The sequence below is a fragment of the Cryptomeria japonica genome, chromosome 7, assembly GCF_030272615.1.
Source record: "Cryptomeria japonica chromosome 7, Sugi_1.0, whole genome shotgun sequence".
Taxonomy (NCBI): Eukaryota; Viridiplantae; Streptophyta; class Pinopsida; order Cupressales; family Cupressaceae; genus Cryptomeria; species Cryptomeria japonica.
In genome coordinates this window covers 114,083,817-114,105,109 of record NC_081411.1, presented here as the reverse complement: position 1 = coordinate 114,105,109, position 21,293 = coordinate 114,083,817, and the positions used below count along the sequence as shown (strand labels likewise).

Below are 21,293 nucleotides of genomic sequence, written 5' to 3'. Positions count from 1 at the left end.
GCAAGGACTCCTCTCTTCCTAAAAGAACCCTCACGCTGAATGCTAGTGAGACGAGCCTCCTTAAGCTTCACTTCAGTCTCAACTTCCCCTTCTTGTTCCAACTTTTCAGATTCTGAATCTTCATTATCTGATTGCTGGTCAGAATCTGAGCCTTCATAAAAAAACCCACATAGCTCTGTTTTCTTTCCCTTTAGGCCTTAAAGGACAGTCATGATTAGCATCATAAGACCCCTTACAATAAAAGCACATTTTCGTCTTTCTCAAGTCATTGAGTGTCTCACGGTCTAGTGGAAAAGTTGACTTACCCTTTGCCTTATCTTCCTTCTTCGGAAATTTCTTGTTGACACGGTAGGAAGATGATCCTTTGGATGTAAACTTGCTGGTAGGTACTGCAAATTCCATGCCACGGGCTTTCTTCATAGCTTCCTGTAAAGATGGAGGATCAAAGGCTTTCGACTAGCCCTTCAATGGTTCCATTAGCCCTTCAATAAATAAAACTACCAATCTTCTTTCGCTGATATTAGGAACCATGACTGATAATTGTTGAAATTCAGCAACATATGCTTCAAGGGAACCATGTTTCTTTAGTTGTGCTAGCTCACAAAAGCTTACCTCGGGGTCTTTAACATCAAATCTTTCAATCAGCTTTTCAGTGAACTCATCATAAATGGTAATTAGGTTGTGACCAAGAGTGATCAACCCGTGGTACTACCACTTATGAGCAACCCCCTCCAAATGCAATGTGGCAAATCTTATAGCATCCTCTTCAAGCATAGGTCTTAATGATAGATAATTGTCAAACTTTTTGTACCCAAGACCTAGCTGCACATTTGTTACTTCCATCAAAATATGGCATAGTGAGCTTACTAAGTGTTTGCTGATAATCATTTCTTGGCGGGATGTAATGGTCATTTCTTCCTCCTCCTCTCCTATTCCTTTGATTCATAAATTGATCAAAGGTCCATTGATCCTTTAAATCAGTAGGTAATGTGTTGTACTCTTGGTAAGCTTGCCTTGCTTCATATCCAAAAATAGTGGTTGTTCTTCCCTTGGTGTGAAAGTAGGGAAAAGTGGTCTAGAGGCTGAGCCTCTTGGAGTAGCTCTATGGATAGACCTTTCCCCTTCTATATTCCTGATATTTTCATTGTTTCCACTATGTGCAGCTTCATGACATTGATTGAGGTTGTTATTAGATTGCTGTTTTATCTTTCCCAACAAACGTGACATCATGTCAAGCATGGTGTCAAATTTCCTCTCAATCCGTGCATCCTTGTCTTCCGCCATAGTCTGAATTGTTTTACCGGTGTCTCTTTCTCTTAATGCTGCTGAAAATGTATCCACTTCAGGTACCTGTGGATTTTGATACTGCTGTATCCTTTGTTCCCTATTATAGTACCTGCTTTCTCTTGCACTCATCCAACATAAATCTGATCAGAGGATGGCAGGATAAAAGCTCGAATACCACTGTAATATCCCTGGCTGATTATGATGAGAAATTCTGATTTCTAAGCTAGAGATATTTTGTCAAACACTTGGCACTAGACTGTCATAAAGTTTCAGACTGAGTTTTTGGAGCATTAACCACCAAGAACAACTAAGACATGACTTGCTAACAACTTCTAAATGGCTATATAAACATCTAGGATGAATGTGCAACTAGTTTATAATGTAATTACACCTATTTTGGATGCAAAACATACACTTACAACTGACTGTAATTTCATCAAACTGTTAGAATGAAACCAAAGGACAATGGGCAATTGATATGCAAACTTAGACTCTTATTTATTCTTGAGACAATATGTTCATTACAATGCTCTAACATGTATCCAAAGTCCTACCCATCAATCACTGAATACACATGACAGCCATGGTGGTCTACATACAACATGAAATTACAAGGAGAATGATGCCAAAAGGAACTTGATTATAATCGCCTTACCTTGAGATTGAAGAAGCAATCAATATCCAAGTTTTTGAGCCCTCACAAACGCTAAATCGAATTATTCTTCAGAATCGCCCTTGTTGCAAATGTAGGTCTGATAATAAATTATTATCAGCTTCTAAGTCCTCTCTTTCCTCCTAAAAATGATCGATGCCTCTTTCCAAATGTAGTGCTACCTTCAAGGGTGGAGTTCGATGCTTCTAACCAACACAATAAGCCAAATTGAGGGTACGGGAAGAGATCCACGATTTTGTTTCAGGTCAAAATTTGCACCAGCAACAACAAATATTAACCTTTAATAATCACAAGGATTGAATCACCTCTTATCCTCAATTCGAATCGATGCACTTAGGAGACCAAGAGGTGATGTGCTGAATACACCACAACCAACTACCATGGAGATGTCACCAAAATTCAGTAAGCACATTATGGAAGACTGAAATTATCTCCCACTCTCAGCTGCAACCCTTCGAAGGATCTTTCACCACCTCAGTTATGTGAATCACAGGGAGGTATTGTTCCCAATGATCAAGTTTGCAGAAACCCTAGGCTCCACAATACCAACTCAAGAGAAGATGTCAAATAACCGATGATGTACAATGAGCCAACCCCCTCTATTTATCCTTTTCACTCCAACCGATTGGTTCCTTCTAAAAGATTCTTCTCTAACAATCTTATACCCCTTTTATTACACTTTATTAATTAAATTGCACTTCAAATAATAATAAAATAATATTATGTTATAAAGTGCAATTATAACATCAAACGTGTAATCCTCCTTATTTCACCAAAATCATGTAGAAAGAAAATGTGTAGCCATCAGTGTCTGCCAAATTGACCCCCTAATCAACTCCTTGGCCTACAAGGGTCAAGTAATAGGCCAACCTCATGAATGTCTACGTGCTAATGAGAAGGGGACATTACAGATTGGTACCAGTACCATTACGACTAATTTTCAAAAATAGGAGATGGGGGTACCTGGAGACTTCTTTTTTTAATATTAATAATTTCTAGAAAATATCATGACTTAGACCTTTGAAAACAAAGCCAATAAATCAGTTATACAAGAATAGTAAATAGTAAAGGCAATTTCTCTTCAAATCATTACAATGACAAGAAATTAATCATACAATTGTTTATGTTCCTCTCAAAACGTCTACATTGATAGTAGATTCGATTACTATAACTTTGAATGGATTTTTGTATCATCCAAAATGTCAGCATGAAACATTATGCCGGCTTAATTTATTTATTTGCCTTCATTTTTTTCCTTTTCACAAGTTGTTTCTCTAAATTTTCTAGCGGGAGATGTCAATTTCTAGTCACGAGACTTAGAAGACGATGAGAGATGGTAGCAAAAAGAATCTTGTGCATTAGGACATTCAGAGGACATGTCTGGTACTAGAGACACGTCTGTCTCTTAGACATGTCTCAAGGAGTGTGAGACGTGACTCCCAGTTACCATGATAATAATATAAAAAGAGGAAAAGTTTTTAGTTTTAAACTTAAATTATACCCTTAATTAATTTTTAATTGGCTGCAATGAGATCCGAGTTGCCTTGCATATATCATGAGAAAAAAAGATTGCCTTGTGCAAGTCTAAAGATTTCAATCTCTTGGATTATCTGTGATCCAAAACTAGAATTAGGTGTCATCCTCTCTATGACTATGTAGAGCCTGTTTACCCCGTGGGGTGTGTTAGTAATATTGCATATCAATAGTCAGATAATAACCATAGGATAAAATAGTAACCAGAAACTCAAAGCAATGCTTTCATTAATGCCAAAATGTCTAGTACAATAATCATTCTCTGCATAAGTGTCTCCAACAACAATTACAAGAGCATATATAAAGACACGGTCGAGGGTTGCGGTTACCACCCGTGGGGAACCGTCGTGCAACGGACAACTACCCTCGACGACACTAACATACTTAACCAACGTAGCTTAACAAGTAGTACAAAGCCCATTTTACGACCAACAGAGCCCACTCAAAACCTCCTCATCCACCTTGAAATCGGGGAGGAATTGGAATGTCGGATTGAGAAAATAAGAAGCTACGTGTAGAGGCTTATGAAGATGCTTGTGCCATCGCCTATCAATAATTTCCCAAATGGAAAGATACTTATAGTCAACACTTGCATAAATGGAACTAATGGCCTTCTTGGCCCTATCCATGCCCTCATATATGTAACCCATTGCGGGCTTCTCCCCATTAGCAACTCATAGGAGAATTACCAAAGACTTTGTGAACTACATTCTGAAACATTAACAAAAGTGTGAACAAAAGTAAGCAAATAAAAGAAAAATGTGAATAAAATATAATGTAGAATCAGATTTACCTTTATAATCTCTATAGTAGGTACTGTTGATGTGTGTTTTATGCACATAACAATTTAGAATAAAATACCAAGGTAATTTACCCTCTCTTGAACAAAATCACCTTAGATGCTAAGGATAAGATCAACTAAAATGATTCCAAGGTTTCTACATGTCAGGTCTTGACGAGTGGGTAACTGAATGGTCGATGTGAATTGCTGTGTTCACTTAAGGACTTACGTAAATGTTAGGATTATCTTCTTCGATCATGAAGATGCGGAATAGGTGTGCTGACAACTTAGGATTTAACAATGAAGCTCCGGATTTAATTCTTACTAAAAAAAAGGCAAAAGGAATAGGGTTCAAGAAATCTATTCTAAGCCTATGAATGTAGGAAATGATGAACGAATTTAGAATAAAATACCAAGGTAATTTACCCTCTCTTGAACAAAATCACCTCAGATGCTAAGGATAAGATCAACTAAAATGATTCCAAGGTTTCTACATGTCAGGTCTTGATGAGTGGGTAACTCAATGGTCGATGTGAATTGTTGTGTTCACTTGGGGACTTACGAAAATGTTAGGATTATCTTCTTCGATCATGAAGATGCAGAATAGGTGTGCTGACAACTTAGAATTTAACAATGAAGCTCCAGATTTAATTCTTACTAAAAAAAAAGCAAAAGAAATAGGGTTCAGGAAATCTATTCTAAGCCTATGAATGTAGGAAATGATGAACGAATTTAGTGGAGTCAAACTAGGCAAGGTCTCACAAACAGGTATTGACACAAGCTTAGTGCAATCGTCTAAAGTATACTTAAAGATTTTCAGACTATTACCATCACACATTGACACCATCCAAGTTGATGCTTGTCAAAGGTTGCATAATAATTGAAGCTAAGCTTACTCAAATCTCCAGTTGACCACACAAGGCGCACTTACTAGCGGCAAGAGGCTAGTGGTATGGATTAAGGATTTCACACAAATATATTCAACAAATCTTTCACTCAATCTAACATACATGAAAATAAATTATAATCTAAAATTCTAATCTAATTTGGAGGAATTGAGAACCATGAATGCAAAGACAACATTTGAAGAGAAAAATCACCAACAATTGAACAATGATTATGATTCAAATAGCTACAGCATATACCAACAATTCTACAAAAACTCTCTCTTACAAATGAGAGACAAGGAGGTATATATAGTCTCTTACAAAATGGATGGCCAAGATTGATCCAAGATCAACGGCCAAGATCATGCCAACAAAACCCTAGAATTGCCCTAATTAGGGTTTACATCAAAAATGATGCCACCAACATATGGCCCAATAAAAAGATACCTAGTCATCAAATAGAGAATCTTCTAGAAGATTCCTTCCTACATCTCTCTCTCTCCTAGCATACTCCAAGAATCTAGCCACTATAGAAGCTAACTCCATGGAAATGCTAGGCAAGGTATCCTGCTGCAAATCAATCACGTCCAGCGAATCCGAGCAAGCATCCAAAGTGTTCTCCCAATCTGGCATGAGCTTCTGCGAACTATGAACATGAATCAACATAGAGACCAAGTCGTCTATCTGACTCTTCTTCATAGAGTCCAACTGGCAAAAATACATAAATTTCATCTTGTCTCTTAATTCGGCTAAGCGTAAACCACTAGCATCACTAACATCAACACCCGAAAAATCCTCAATTGAGGCAAGGATCTTCATTTGAATGTCCTGAATCAATACCTCCATCTCCATACAACTCGACTGGGCATTCTCATAAGTTGATCTTTTCACGGCTAATGAACAATTCCAGCCATGGAAATCGTATTTGTTTCCACTGTGCACAATGTTCTTGCTGACCAAGGTGGAATTAGCAATCCTCTTCAAAGCCTTGAGGCGTGGAATAGTCTTCTCTTGAATAGGCCGAAATTCTTCCCAAACTCCCTCCAAATACTGGATTCTAAACACGAGTCCTGTTGTCCTATCATATGCCTGGACAAACTGAGTAAGGAAATCATCCGCCTGTTTTCTTGCACTTTCAATCCACTTTTCCACCTCTGAGAGCGTATCTCTTGCTGCCTCATAGTGTGAATATATTCCATGGTCAACTGCAATAGGGGAAATAAGGGTGGGATTCTCACGCCTTATCCCCGCAATATACTCTCTAAGTTTGATATTCTCTTCTCTGTACTTCTTTTTCTCTGCAATTTCTCTGTCTAACCTTGCGTCGATCGCCTTAAGGTTATCACCAGCCTCCTGAAACTCTTGCTCTCTTGATATACGGCCAAGGGCAACTGAAGTAATTTGGAAATCCATAGGAGTAGCAATGTCCACTGTCATGCTTGCAATAGGAACAACAACCTGCGCAATCTGCATTCCTGTCTCATCTCTAGCTATCTGCGACAAAATCTCAGCTCTCTTGGGTTCCTTCTCCTTAGCACTCCTAACTAGGTAGTCATCAATGTTATCAATAGGCTATACCTCTATCATTTTCTTACTTTTCTCCATACTTCTCATCAACGGATCAGGAATAGCGGCCATCTCCATACCATCATCGAGACACCTCTCGATCAAGCCCTCTCAATGCCGAGATAACATCATCATCATCATCATTAGGATTATTCCTGGTCAAATCATATATCTCATTTCCCAAACTAACTTCCAAAATGACAGTAGGGGATCCCGACTGATCATCATTCTCATCCAGTGGTGCAGATGTCGCTGTGGTATGTAAGTCCTGAATATTCTCTGGTAGGATCACTGTGTTGGAACATTGTTGGGTTTCCTTATTCTGTTATTTTAATCACCTTAATTGATGAGACATTGAGAGGTGTTGAAGGGATGATAGGTGAAGGAATGATAATTTTTTGCTTCTTCTTCACCTCCTCAATCTTCTTCCCTCTGGCCTTGACTCCTCCTGGCGTGCTCTTCCTTCTCTTGGGAGCTTGACTCTCTTTGTCTGCATGAATCCTGACATCGTTGATAGTCCTCTGATCATCTTCGGAAGTAGACTCTTCCGGCTTCATCTTTTCATAAGTGAAGGAAACACCCATATCAACTAACTTATTCATCTGAATATCTACCCATGCACAGGAGAAACTCAAGACCTCTCTCATCAATACATTCAGATCAATCTCTTCTGACTCTGACCAATTAGGCAATAAGATTGTCTTCTTCATTTCATTCTCATACTGTGGATGCGTATGATCCCTGTCGTCTAACACCTGATTAGGAATAAGGAAAAGTCCACACTTCCAATCCACTGACATTCTGGACCACATTCGTCTCTTCATTGCTTGCTCGTCCATTAGGTCAGCCCAATAATCTTCTATGTCTACTCTTTGTGGATGGACTTCTCTCCCCAGATCCTTCCAACTTTCTTATCTGGATCAAATCTTTCTCTTTTCTTGAAGGTTGCAAATCGGTAGAATGCAAGCTCCTCACTCGCAGTGCTGGCGGCTAAGGCAGACTGGCAAACCTCCGATGTCTTCCCAACTCAAATAGGGAATGTCATGCCTGTCCTATGTTTCTCTCTCTGAATGACATCAAACTCTAGAAGTTGTCTCACTACTTCCAACAAGATCATTCTGTCGGATGGATACCTAGGAAGCTTGTAGGGTTCGGATTGAAACCCATGAATCCTAAGGTACGTGAAAGTGGGAAATTGAGTATACCATGATTCATATTTCTCTATTAGCTCTGTTGCCTCCTTGGACAATCTTCTGTGGATTCCGCTTTGTAGCATCCACATGATGTACATGGTGAATACATCATTCACTCTCTTATAATCTTCAATTCTATACATGTTTAGCTGGGGGTAGCACTCATGACTCCTGAATTGTCCTTGCCCATTCCCGACTTCATCTCTGCATATCAATCCTTTGTATGAAACGAACTGTGCAAGCATGTATACCAAGTAGGAAGTCATGGCCAATGACTTGGACCGCTCTACATTCCTCAGCTGACAGTCCAGATTGTCACTTATGATTCTAGACCAATTTACCAATGTTCCTCTAAACAATCTTGGATGAAGTAGAACATCCATCCATCGAATATTGCACCCTGCGGCATCCCCATCACTCTGTTGAGCAGGAATACTAAGTCACTATACTCTTTGAAGTCTGTGCACATGAGTGTCTTGGGAGCCTTGGAATGATGAAGCCTAGGCTCAATCATCCACTCTTTGTTTATCATATTCTTACACGCACTCATGACTCCTGAATTGTCCTTGCCCATTCCCGACTTCATCTCTGCATATCAATCCTTTGTATGAAACGAACTGTGCAAGCATGTATACCAAGTAGGAAGTCATGGCCAATGACTTGGACCGCTCTACATTCCTCAGCTAAAAGTCCAGATTGTCACTTATGATTCTAGACCAATTTACCAATGTTCCTCTAAACAATCTTGGATGAAGTAGAACATCCATCCATCGAATATTGCACCCTGCGGCATCCCCATCACTCTGTTGAGCAGGAATACTAAGTCACTATACTCTTTGAAGTCTGTGCACATGAGTGTCTTGGGAGCCTTGGAATGATGAAGCCTAGGCTCAATCATCCACTCTTTGTTTATCATATTCTTACACGCATCCATCTTCTTCGTGTACCGCTCTTTATATTCATCCTTGGTTGCATCCTTAATATCTGTTCTGCGTGGAATTCCGAACACCTCAGCAATCGCATCCTCAGCAAGGTCGGCAATAACAATGCCCTTAGGAGTTTTGATTATTCGCGAGCAAGGATCATAACATCGTGCACACTCCAGGATAAGCTCACTGCATTGTATGGACTGTGGAAATCCAGTGGCATGAAAAATACCACTCTTCATAATGTTTACATACGCTGGGGAAGGAATTTGATTTCCGACTCCGAACATTCACTGTCGCATTAGGTTCAGGTTCAGGTTCAAGTTTAGGAAATGCATGTTTGTATCCGTAATCTCCTTCCATCTGGATGATATCTTAGATTTTGGATAGAATCCAGTCTCTAGTATCTTCTGTAGTTCTTTTCTTTCATTAAATCCGGACTTCGACATTGCACATGTACGAAGCTTGAAGTTAGAACTTAGAAAAATAAATAATACTCTTAATAGAATTCTTGACTTCCTAATGATTTTAAGCTAAATTAAAGCATGAAGTTAGGAACATAGTCCACTCTAGGTAGATCTTGACAATTAGATTCGAAATGTGACAATGTTAGGGTATGAAACCCTCATGAAATTCATTAATACCTCCTTATACTTAGAAATCGTGTAAACTAAAGTGCAAAGGAGTATACCGGATCAATGGTGACTAAGGAAATGTGTGAAAGGTTGTGTTTTCACACAAAGTATGTCTGAGGACACCTTCCGCAGTCAACAATGGAGGTCAACAAAATCTGAAGACAACCTGACAATTAAACTTTTAAAACATGTTGCAATCACCTAGATATGCACAAATTTGATGAGAATCAACCTCTCAAGGCAAACATAAGAAAATCTGAGCATGTATGTAGGGCTAGAAATGAAAACTTAGTCTGAAGACAAATCTGAAAATGAAGTTTTCAGACTTATCAACACTCTTAGGAATGATAAAATACTCAGAAATAAACTCGGGAATGAAGCAAGAATGCTTCCCAAGGGAAATCGCAAGGTAGGCAGGTGGCTGGAAAACTTTATTTTCTGAAGACAACCCCCCTACAATGGAGTTTCAGAGCTACAACGAAGGAAGATAACTCTAAAAATTGATCAAGAATGCCTACAATCAGCCCTTCGGATAAAATCACTTAAGGCACAAATTAGATGGGAACAAGATATAAGTCTGAAAATTGATTTTCCAACCAGCTATGGAGGTTGAACCAGCTGCAACAATGGAGGATAAACTCAGATCTGCAACACATCAGCAAGTAGGGAATGATGGCAGCCACCAAGTGTGAAGGGAATTCACCAAAGTAATGGCACAAACACTTGCCAAATCAAAATCATAATTTCCAGCTATGGCGCCATCCTTGAAAAATCTGAAAAATGTCTTCGATGCACCTCCAATCTGCAACTAAGATCTGGGAACAGCAAGCAATAATGGTGGAAAATCGCCAAAGTTCTTCAATCACCAAAAATCGCCATCCTTCACAAAATCGTGATTTTCACCAAAAATGGTGGACTTCACCAAAATCGAAAATCTGAAAACAATGGAGGTAATAAGCCTCAATGGTAGCAATGGAGAGGATTGCCAAGTTGGAAAAAATGGAGGCCTTCAATTAAACACTTCACTTCAACACTTTGCCAAAACTCGCCAATTAGAGAGAAAAATCGCCAAACATGGAGACACCTGACAAACTTAACAATAAAATAATGCTGGAGACTCCTCTCTTATACTTGCTTTTGCCTCACTTTTACCACACAAGCAATGTGGGATAAAACACTTGCTTTTATACTTGTTTGGTAAAACTAACTTGCTTCTAGAAGGGTAAAAACATTAAATGCTCATTGCAAGTTATTTAATTTTGTTTTTTAAATTTTAAATAATCGTCAATCATCATTTATAAACAATTAAAATAGGGCTCATTTATTAAAATATTTCAATTTAAGTCAAAATGAGCCAATTGGGGAAAACCGATTTCAGTAGGGATTAAAAAATCCCATTAAAATCATTTAAAATGTCGAAATTTCCCCCCCAAGGGAAAATCGATCTCCGTGTGGACAAAAATCCTCATCAAAATTCACAAAAAATGGGCTAGGGGAAAATAGGTATGAGTCTGGAATGAAAATTCCACTCAAAATTTAAGTCATCACCCAAAAATACCCCTCTGTTGGAAAAATGACCTCAGCCTGGATGAAAATCCGGACTCAAAAATATGAAATGCAGTCCCAGTGGAAAATCGCTATGAGTCTGGATAAAAATCCGGACAAAAATCCTCAAAAACTTGTCACAAATTCCTGGTTGAAAATCGACCCGGGTGTGGAATGAATGCAAACATCATCAACAACCTTGTCCATACCTCCCTGGTGGAAAAACATGGGTAGTCAGGATAAATCCTGACACTTAGTCAAATTTTAATGCTTCCAAGGGAAAAACGACCTTAGTATGGATAAATAGTGGTGGAAAAATGAGGCAAGAATGGATTTAAGGGGAAATCCATGCCCAGTCCGGATTTTGAGTGGGGAAAACCATGGGTAGTCACCGACGAGGACATTAAAAAACATGTTAACGCTCCAAAAAGGGTCTACACTTAGACAAAAACTAGGATCATTTAGAAATCTCAATTTTACGCGCTTGATCCTATAACTTCAAAAAACCTAAATGGCACTAGGCATGATCAAAACTCCAAGACTCGGGTACGAGAAACACAAAATTGCCCACTAAGCAACCAAAATCCTAACCTAACAACACAGAAAGCCGAAAAAGAGGGGGTCCCCGTTAGCAATGGGGCGATGTGTGAAAAGGTCACAATAGGTACCCAAAAGCCTTGTTCATCAAACATCCAATTTTCCACATCAACCTATGCATTGCTCTTAGCATACAATGAGGAAGTCCACTTCTCACTAACTATCATGATCTCCCTTTGCCAAAAGCGAGGATTGTAATGTGATGAAATTGGTTGAAAATCAGGTTATTCCAAGACAAGCCAACCCCTTTTGCCCCGTAAATTGCCTCACTAGGTTGAGGATCCATGTGTGATTGTATATGAACTTACAAATATTTTTTGCTATCATCGCACATGCTTTGATCCATGGAATCTTGCCAAGATGCTCCAATATGAGTTCAAGGCAATGAACAACACAAGAATCCAAAACAATGATGGGTGCCTATCCATCAGTAGTCTACCTTCTGCAAAATAATTTGTTGTATTATCCATAACCACTTGCACCACATTCTCCCCACCCACCTCAGTTATGACTTCCTCCAAAAATTCACCAATAAATACAACATTTTTGGTGTATCTTGAAGCATTAATAGATTTGATGAATACCACCCGAGGAAGAAACAAAATCAATGATTCAATAAAACATAAATTAAAAATTATTAATCACTAAATCAATGCATTTTAGGAAGTACAATCACGTGAAGAAGAAACAATAAAATTTAGCAATGTTCTATTTCTTCTACTCATGCAACCATCGGTCATGATGGTGCAATCCTTCCTCCATATCATTCGTTGCTCCTCTATTGTGGCTTTCACATCAGTCAACTTTTGTGACAAAATTGTACCCTTTATTTCCTCATCATTAGGGGCTTTGAACCCTACCCCACAAATTATAATGGCATCAAATCATGTTTTTCCAATGAGGACACTTAACACATCACAAATAAATTAAATAAAATAAGTATTGTAAAATAGAGAGTTTAAATTTGAATACAACATACCTATAAATATTAAAATTCAAGAGACAAAATTGAGCTATAAATTTTACAAGAAGCTAACAAAAAAAAGAATTACTTGGCTACATGGAATGGAATGTTGCAATAGAAACAAAAGTCTCCAATTGCTCATTTAGCTGCATCATGTTTGTCTCCGTTCCAACCCATGCTCTCAAGTGATGGTTGGGACCCTGGAGTAGTGTGTGGTAAAACATATGAATCCAACCTAGATGCACAAACTTTAGGCCCAATGCTAACACTGCCATTGCTACTATCACTACCACTACCACTACCGCTAGCACCAACACCACCACCACCACCAACACTATCAACACCTAAAGATGGACGAAATGGAGGCATGGAAGAAGACTCTCCACTAACACCAATGGCTTCCTTATACTCTCTTTGCCTGTTTTCTAATTTTTTTGGTTGCTCAAAGGTTTCTAATTGCACTTGCACTTCATGCATAACCCGAGGACGCACTTTTGTGCATGGATTAGCATCATGGACTGGTATATTTACGAGATGTATTTAATCTATTAATGCGTCCCCCAAGAAAATTTGTTTTGCAATAAAAACAAGTTATTTCTTGTTTCTTTTGCCTAGGGGTAATAATAGCATGTTTCCAACAAGGGTCCCTTCTAACTACGGTTTGGAACATTGTGATAAAGACAATTTATAAATCTCAAGAATGTTGCACTAACATATAAATAGAAAAATATTAACATTTGTGATTTATTTAATTAAACTAATATAAAAATGTAGGGTTTGCAACTATTAAACTAGGTTTTTTTACTAAAACACCTAGGGTTTGTTCAACAAAAAAATCACACCTAAGGTTGGTTCTTTGATCTACTAAAATAAAAGAGAAAAAGAAAGAGGAAATATAAAAGAAAAATGATTTTTTTATTATAAGAAACAAAAAATAAAACCTTCAAAATACAAACATACTCTTGAAATCAATAGTGCGCTCTTTCCAATCCATCATAGACACCTCTAGATGCACCAAAAGCAGCTACAAACCTGCCAATATGTGATTCAACAATTGATTTTTGCCCAAACAGTGACAATTGACAACTTATGATTACTAATTGGGTTCACTACAATAATTAAAAATGCATATATTCTCGTTTTGAGTCTCTAGTACAAGCTATTCTGTAAATGCAATTGAGAAATAAATTGGTTGTGGTTGCTAGTTAAAAATTGCTTGTATGATGGGACATTTTCTGGTTAGGTATGGTTCTCTAGGGTGCAAATCCATGATATCATTTTCCTTTGGACTATGTCCTATTTTGTAGATGCTAATTGGCAAAGGACTTTTTAAATTAATTTTGAGCACAAACTACTTTATATATGAAATAAATACATTTATACGTGCAATTTATGTCTCATTGCCTGTAGGCCAGTCCTTTGAGAAGAATGTTGTGTGTTCACAGTTGCTTCCATTGAGAAAGTCAAATTTTAATATTTATACAAATGCTTATTTCTATGTTTTTCTCTGTTAAAAAATATGGTGACACTGCCTTCTATATGATAGAATATAATGATAAGATCAGATGTAATCCAATTTCACTAAATCTTTATGTTTTTCCTATAAGCAGATGGAAGACTATGAAAGAAGTAAGAATAGAAGTGTTCCTCTTCGATCATTAAAAATACTTTGGCGATTCATAAATCTGCCCTGGAGGATTTTGTTTGCTTTTGTTCCCCCTTGTGACATTGCCCATGGATGGTTGGCTTTCACTGTTTCCCTGTGTTGTATAACTGGGATTTCATATGTTCTTACTAAACTTACAGATCTGATAAGCTGTGCAACAGGTTCCTTTTCTGTTCTTCCTATATAGTTTATCAATTGCATATCATCTGCAAATTTAGTAGAATCTTTAATCTACTATGCATTAGGAGTTTATCTATTCCTTATAGCATGATTTATATAAAAATTACATATTTTTGCACTGTTTAATATCTGCAGGAATAAACCCATATGTCATAGCTTTCACAGCTCTTGCAAGTGGAACCTCATGGCCTGATATGGTTGCAAGTAAGATAGCTGCAGAACGGCAAATGACAGCAGATTCAGCCATTGCAAACATCACATGCAGGTTTGCTTTCTTAGGAATCTCATCTCAATAACACGCACATCATCTCATTTTGTTTACCAAGTTTACTGTTATATAAGCATATACTTCTATGATCTTTATGAGAGCATATGCTTCTTTCATACCATTTCATTAAATCTGCTTGAAGTCCATTGACAGATATTATGGTAATATGCTCTTTCTTGAGCACATACTTGAGAATAAGAGTTTAAAGTACATTAACAAATATTTATAGTTTGCAATTATTTATGCTCAAAGAAGTTAGACCAATATTACACACATCTACCCACACACCATTCAGCAAATAGTTTCATTCTTGGAACTATGCAGTCCAAGATATTCAATATGTATGTATAATATATAAGTATTTATTTCATCAGTCTATTCTGTAAACTTGCACTCAACTTTCAAAATGATCAAAAGAAGCAAAATTAAATATGCTTGTCTACGCAAGTAAATTACTTTTATCAGGAACATCTAAAAATGCATGCAATCAACTAGCTAGTCCTCTTTCCCCAAGGGTGGCTGAGGATTAAAAAACCATGGCTAGATTTCTTACATGTGTCTAAAGTCTTAACAGCTTGCCCCATTTATAAAGGTACAAAAATACCATTTGTGAGGGATGTTCAACATTAGCTCCACATATGAATTGCCTTCTGTAAGAAATAAAAAAATAAATCATCCAATGATGTTTGTGGGTAATAAAAATGGGTCAGTGGGACTGAATGTGTGTAGTTATCCTACCATAAAAGGAACACATTGAAATATCTAGAAAAAGAAAAAGGAGGAATTAGAGAATGCAACCCTTATCAATCCTCCTCACTATTGTGCCTTACACACACTCCCTGTCGCCGATAGGGACCCCCTTTCGTTGTTAGCCTCGTTGAGGCCCCGAGTAGGAATTTTGTCTAGTTGGCATAGTAAGATGCAAAAGAAAGAGAAAGTCTAATTGGAGGATGCCATAGAACTTGAAAAGAGTCGTTCAGGCTAGAATTTCAAATCTCGTCAAAATCCAGGTTGCTAGGATGTCCCTGAAATGGCAAGGTGCAAGTCAGGCTTCAAACAGGAAAAAGGGGGAGTTTGATGGGATTGTAGGATATTTTAAGATGGCACACAGCATTTCTGTGATATTTTAAGATCTTAAAATATCACAGAAATGCTGTGCGCCATGGACTTTCGTATGCCCCTCGACCCCGCGGGGGCGCTGCCCCTCGACCCCACTGGGGTGCTGCCCCAGACCCAGCGAGGGGCGCTGCCCCTTGACCCCGCTGGGGGCGTTGCCCCCAGACCCCTAGTTTATTTTTGAGCTACAGAATACCACGGGAAGTGTTGTGGTTGTCCGTACTGCGAGAAAGAAGCCTGCAGCTAAGCATTGGCGGGGAAGCCATAAGCTGTAGAGGGAGACAGATTTGGAGGTTGGGAACAAACAGAGTTCGAGGGAAGGCATTGCAAGTCCGCGCAGTTGTATGACACCAGGGAGTTATTCAGTTCAGTTTTTAGCCTTTGGGGAGTGTGATGGAGGATTTGAGGTGTCTCCTAGCATTTGTGCCAGCAGATTGTGGCCACCTCCAGGCATGACTGGTACGCTTTGAGGAACTCGGAGTATGTCTCGGCTGGACGTGAGGTTGCCTTGGTGGATGCACAAAGGGCTCGGGAGGAGCTGACCACCAGGTTGGAGGCAATAGTCGCGTGAGACTTAGCTCAGCATACCCAGGAGTTGGATGTCGGGAGAGCAGCACGGGTGGCTATCGAGGACAAATTGGCTAGGGAGATGGTATCAATTGAGTAGTAGTTGGTGGAAGCTGAGATTGAAAAACATGTTTTGCAGACAAGTTTGGGTTAGGCACAGGAGGACTGTGATGGCAAAGGAAGCAATATTGGTGAAATCCACACTTGAGCATCGGATGGTAGCAGAAAAGGGTTTTCAAGCGAGGACGCAGCAAGTGTATAAGATCCAGGCCCGACTGGCGTCAGTAGTTCCTGCCGTTCATCTCTATTTTGTATTAAGTCGTCGGAGTCGACTTCTTTTCTTGGGGGGGATGATGTTGCTGGGAATAATCATTATGTTATGTTGTTATATTATGTTTATGTTGTCGTTGGTAATAATGAGTTATTGCGGTCAGTTAGTTAGCCGACGGGTAGGTAGTTGGAGTCGCGACGGTTGTGTCGCACCCCTTCGGGTATTATATATTATGTACCTTTTCTTCGAGTTGTGGTTTACCCTTGCGTTGATCAACCACGCTCTCCCCAAGATGGCGTCATAACCTTTCTTCTTCGAGGGAATAACCACGAAATCTAACAAGAATGGTTGTGTACCAATTGTCACTTGCTGGGCCATCAACAGGCCGAGTGGCTTAATGCCATGTTGGTTTGCTCCCACCAGGTTGAATGTGGGTGGCCACAGGGTGGGCTTCCCCAGCCGTTTCCATGTTTCTTCTGGTAGTACATTCACCCCAGATCCCCCGTCCACAATGGTGTCCTTCAGAATGGTCCCACGGATACCCATTTCTACCACAGCTGGGTGTCTACCACTGCTCAAGGCTAGTAACATTGGGTCAGTCGAAGGGCTGACGAAAACCTCCACCTGTGGTGTACTCTTCGAAGCGGTGGCGGGAACCCCTACCTGTGTGTTGACGTGTATTTTGTACACAATCATACACAGAATAAAATACCCAAAGGCATCTTATCCTCTCTTGAATAAAGTCGCTAACTGCTGAAGATTTCGCAAGAAGGATCAGTTAGGATGACTCCAATGTTCTTTTTAGTAGGGTCTCTACGTGTGGATAAGCACCAGTGGTCGTTGTGATTGCTGTGTCATCAAGGGGCCTTACGTTGCCGAAGATTTTGCTAAACTAAACAAGCTTTTCAAAAATATCAAAAGGATAGGGTTTGCAAGAGGTCTAATCTAGTCTAACCCTAAGAATGACTTGATGTGGACTAGACTTGGTGAGATTCAACCAACTTCAATATTGCCATAAATTAACAACTCAATTGAAATTGATGCGATCTTCTAAGGTAACAAATGATTTTTCAATACATCAAAGATCAGGAACACTACCACGAAGGTACATATCCAAGACACAACAATGATTGAAGGTTTGAGTGATTCCAATAGCTCCAGTCGACCACGCAAGGCGTTCCTACAATCAGCAAGAAGCTAGTGGTTTGGAAAGCGAATCCTACCAAAGATCAAGTCCAACACTTTGTCCTTCAAATTAACACACTACTTTGATTGAGAGTGATTCAAGAAAATGTACAACCATGAAGATAACCAAGAGAATTGCAACAAAACACCATAACTTCAATATTTTATTGATCTCAAAGCCATCATGTACAACAATTGTTTGAATTCCTTTCTCCAAGCTCAATCTTGCTACCAAAGTAAATTGCTTCTAAACTCTAATCTCTCTAATACATCAAGAATTTCTAGCTCTCTCTAATTTCTAATTATAAAATGAAATGAAATGAGGGTATAAATAGCATCCTCAGTTACAATGAACGGTCCAGATCAAAAAGCAGATCAACGGTCAAGAGCATGACACCTAAACCCTAATTAGGGTTTGTTACAAATAGCCTCCTTTTTACTGAACAATATTAAATGCATAGCCAAATATTAAATTTGGCACAAAAACCTAGGAGACATAGACCAATGACAATTAAGATGCCATGTCATCTATAACAACCTTTCATCTAGAATCTTATTCCCTTTCCAATGCTCCTTTTTAGCATATGCAATGAATCTTGATACGATTCCTTCGATCTCAGCAATTGGAATCTTGGGAAGATTCTTCATTCTTTCTTCCAAGTGGATGACCTGATCAAATGCCTCGAGAAGAGCAGCGTCCCATCTAGGTTCAAGTTCCTTAGTCTTTTCAATCAAGAGCATGGTAGCAAACATCTGGTCCTGTTGCTCATCTGTGATATTAGCATCCTTGCAAAAGATGACCTTGATTCTATCTTCTAATTCCTGCAAATCCACATCTGTCTCAACTTCGATCCTCCTGCCAAGAATGGTACGAAGTACCTCAAATACTCTGTCCTGGATCGGGTTGATCACCTCCTCAACATGGCTACATCTAGTACTGATGTCCTCGAAGAGAACTTCCTTCATCTGGAGTAAGGTTGACCACTGAAGTAAACTGTGAGGTCCTCCATCCATGATCTTTTCCTGGGCTAAGACCTTCCTTGATGTTTGTCTGATTACTCGCAAGACAGGGATGATAACATCTTTGGTATGAGCAAAAGCGGCCATTGTTATCATCAAGTTGTGGATGATCTCAAGAACCTGAATAGCTCGGTGAATGGTCTGCATCATCCTTGTTGCAAATTCCGTGGCGACTGTATGAGATTTATCCATCCAAGTGCTCATACGCTGGACCATACTCCTGAATCTCTCTGCCTCACCAATTGATTGAAGGGGAAGTGCCTGTATGGGTGATCTTGCTGGATCCTGACATCCTAAAGGCTGATTGAGATGACTGAAATATGTTCTCCATGCACCAACTTCTCTCTCAAGCTTTCTATTTTTCTCCATTTCTTCCCTAAGCTTATCTTTCAACGCCTCAAACGAATCGGTGGCATCATCTAGTGTCTGCTCGGCTGTGGATGGACCTAGCTCAAATGTCTCTATATCATATTCCTCTGCTAGGATCTCACCTTCGTACTTGTCCACAGCCGGTGTAGCTATCTGTAATTTTCTGGATCCAGTCTCATCTCTAATCATCTTGGACATCTTGGTAGCCTTCCTCTTCTCTGTCACTTCCTGGGAATGTCCAACAAGGCTCTCTAAATCAATCACATTGTCTTCGTCCTCTATCACAATCACCTTCGTTAATCTTTCCTTCAACCAATCCGGGATGGCCGATCTGGTCTCTTTAACCTGTATCTCCTTATGCAATGCTTCTTCTTCTCTAGGAGGAGATGTTACCTCATCATTGTTCTTGTCTTCATGTAACTCATAATCTTGGAGAGATCCACCTGGTGACCCTTGAGATGCCTGCCCTTCTTTATCATTCTGTACCATTGACTCCATAGACTCTTCTACTTCAAGTGTCCTCTTCTCTTGTCGAGAAGATGTGCCGGATGAGCGATCTCGGTTGGCCCCTTGTTTCTTCTTGGAAGACTCTTTCCTCTTTGAGCCTCTTGGAGGGGGATTGCCCTCACTTACACTTCGAAGGTTGCCTTCGCTTGCATTTCTGGGATTAGGATTACCCTCACTTACACTTGCTCCTCCTTCAATTGGTCTCTCTTCCAAAGTGAAAGTCATAGCTATGCCCTGTTCTCTCAACTTCTGATGCTGCACATCAACCCATTTGCGAGTACAAGACAAGACTGGAGCCATCAAAGCATCTAGATCCACAACCTCAGGCTCATTCCAATCTAACCTTACTGATTTGCTTTCTCGATCATAGGATGACTGGAGATGTCTGCCACTGTCCTGAGCTTGGTCGGCCACTCTGTAAATCTTGCATTTCCTGATGAAATCCAAAGGCAATCTAGAATGCATCTTTCTTTTTACTTCAAGATCGTCTAAGAGATTCATCATAAAATCTTCTATTTGAAACTCATGTTTAAACTTCCTACCGACTGTCTCCTCTATATATCCATGTGGATCAAAGCTTTCTCTCAAGGCAAAGAATGAAAAAGAATACAAAGCTAACTCCTTCTCTGCGTCAGCCATGGCTAAAGCATTAGGACATACCTCAACTGAATTGCCTAAGATGATAGGTACCGGAACTCCATTCCCATGCCTGTGTCTGAACGCCTTCGCATAAGCTGCCAATTGTCTTGTTACCTCAAGTAACACTATTCTGTCTGTCGGATATCTCGGCAACATGTATGGAGGTGAAGGACATCCATGAACTCTGATATAAGTAAACTTCGGAAATTGGATAAACCAAGCACCGTACCTCTTTACTACCTCTTTACTAGTTCCTGTGCATCCTGAGATAATCTGTTGTGAATCCCGCCTTGCAACGTCCTCGTGATGTTCATTGTGAAGGTATCATTAACTAACTTGTAGTTGCTTCCTGGCGGATGATGCAAGTGAACATAGGAATCACAAACTCTGACCTCGCCGGGTCCTCTTCCAATCACTCCTCTGTAAGGTAGTCCTGTGTACTCAAAACTCCTGATCAAGGCATATATGACGTATGAACTCATGTGGAAGGACTTGGTAGCCTTGAGTCTCCTCAACTGTACGTCCAAGCAATGGCTAATCATTCTAGCCCAATGTATTATTCCTTTTCCCTGAACTATCACCTGGATAAAGTAGAACATCCACTTCTCAAAGTAGAAGGCTTGAGGTGCTCCTGTGACTCGGTTGAGCATTGTAATCAAATCTCTGTACTCCTCCTGGAAATCAATCCTATGTGGTGTGTTTGGAATCTTGCTCAGGCGAGGACGACTCTTGAGTAACCAGTTCTTGTTGATGATGCTTAGGCAAGCATCTGGATCATCTTCGTACATGGACCTGGCTCCTTCTATGCTCTTGTAGACCATATCTCTGTGCTCTGGAAGATGGAAAGCCTCACCTATAGCTTCCTCTGAAAGATAAGCTAAAGTGTTTCCTTCCTTGGACACGATCGTTCTGGATTGA

The 21,293-nt window shown here is 39.6% G+C and overlaps 1 protein-coding gene across 4 annotated transcripts in view; it reads left to right on the top strand.

Moving 5' to 3' along the window:
* Positions 1-21,293, top strand: part of LOC131061225 (magnesium/proton exchanger) — a 165,849-nt gene that overhangs the window by 113,855 nt on the left and 30,701 nt on the right. For 3 of the 4 annotated variants that reach the window (XM_057994762.2, XM_057994761.2, XM_057994763.2), the window contains 2 exons: positions 14,198-14,414; positions 14,569-14,698. In XM_057994762.2, the coding sequence (XP_057850745.2) occupies positions 14,198-14,414; positions 14,569-14,698 (347 nt within the window). The remainder of the gene's footprint in view (positions 1-14,197; positions 14,415-14,568; positions 14,699-21,293) is intronic. The other variant, XR_009110518.2, reaches the window with a different exon arrangement.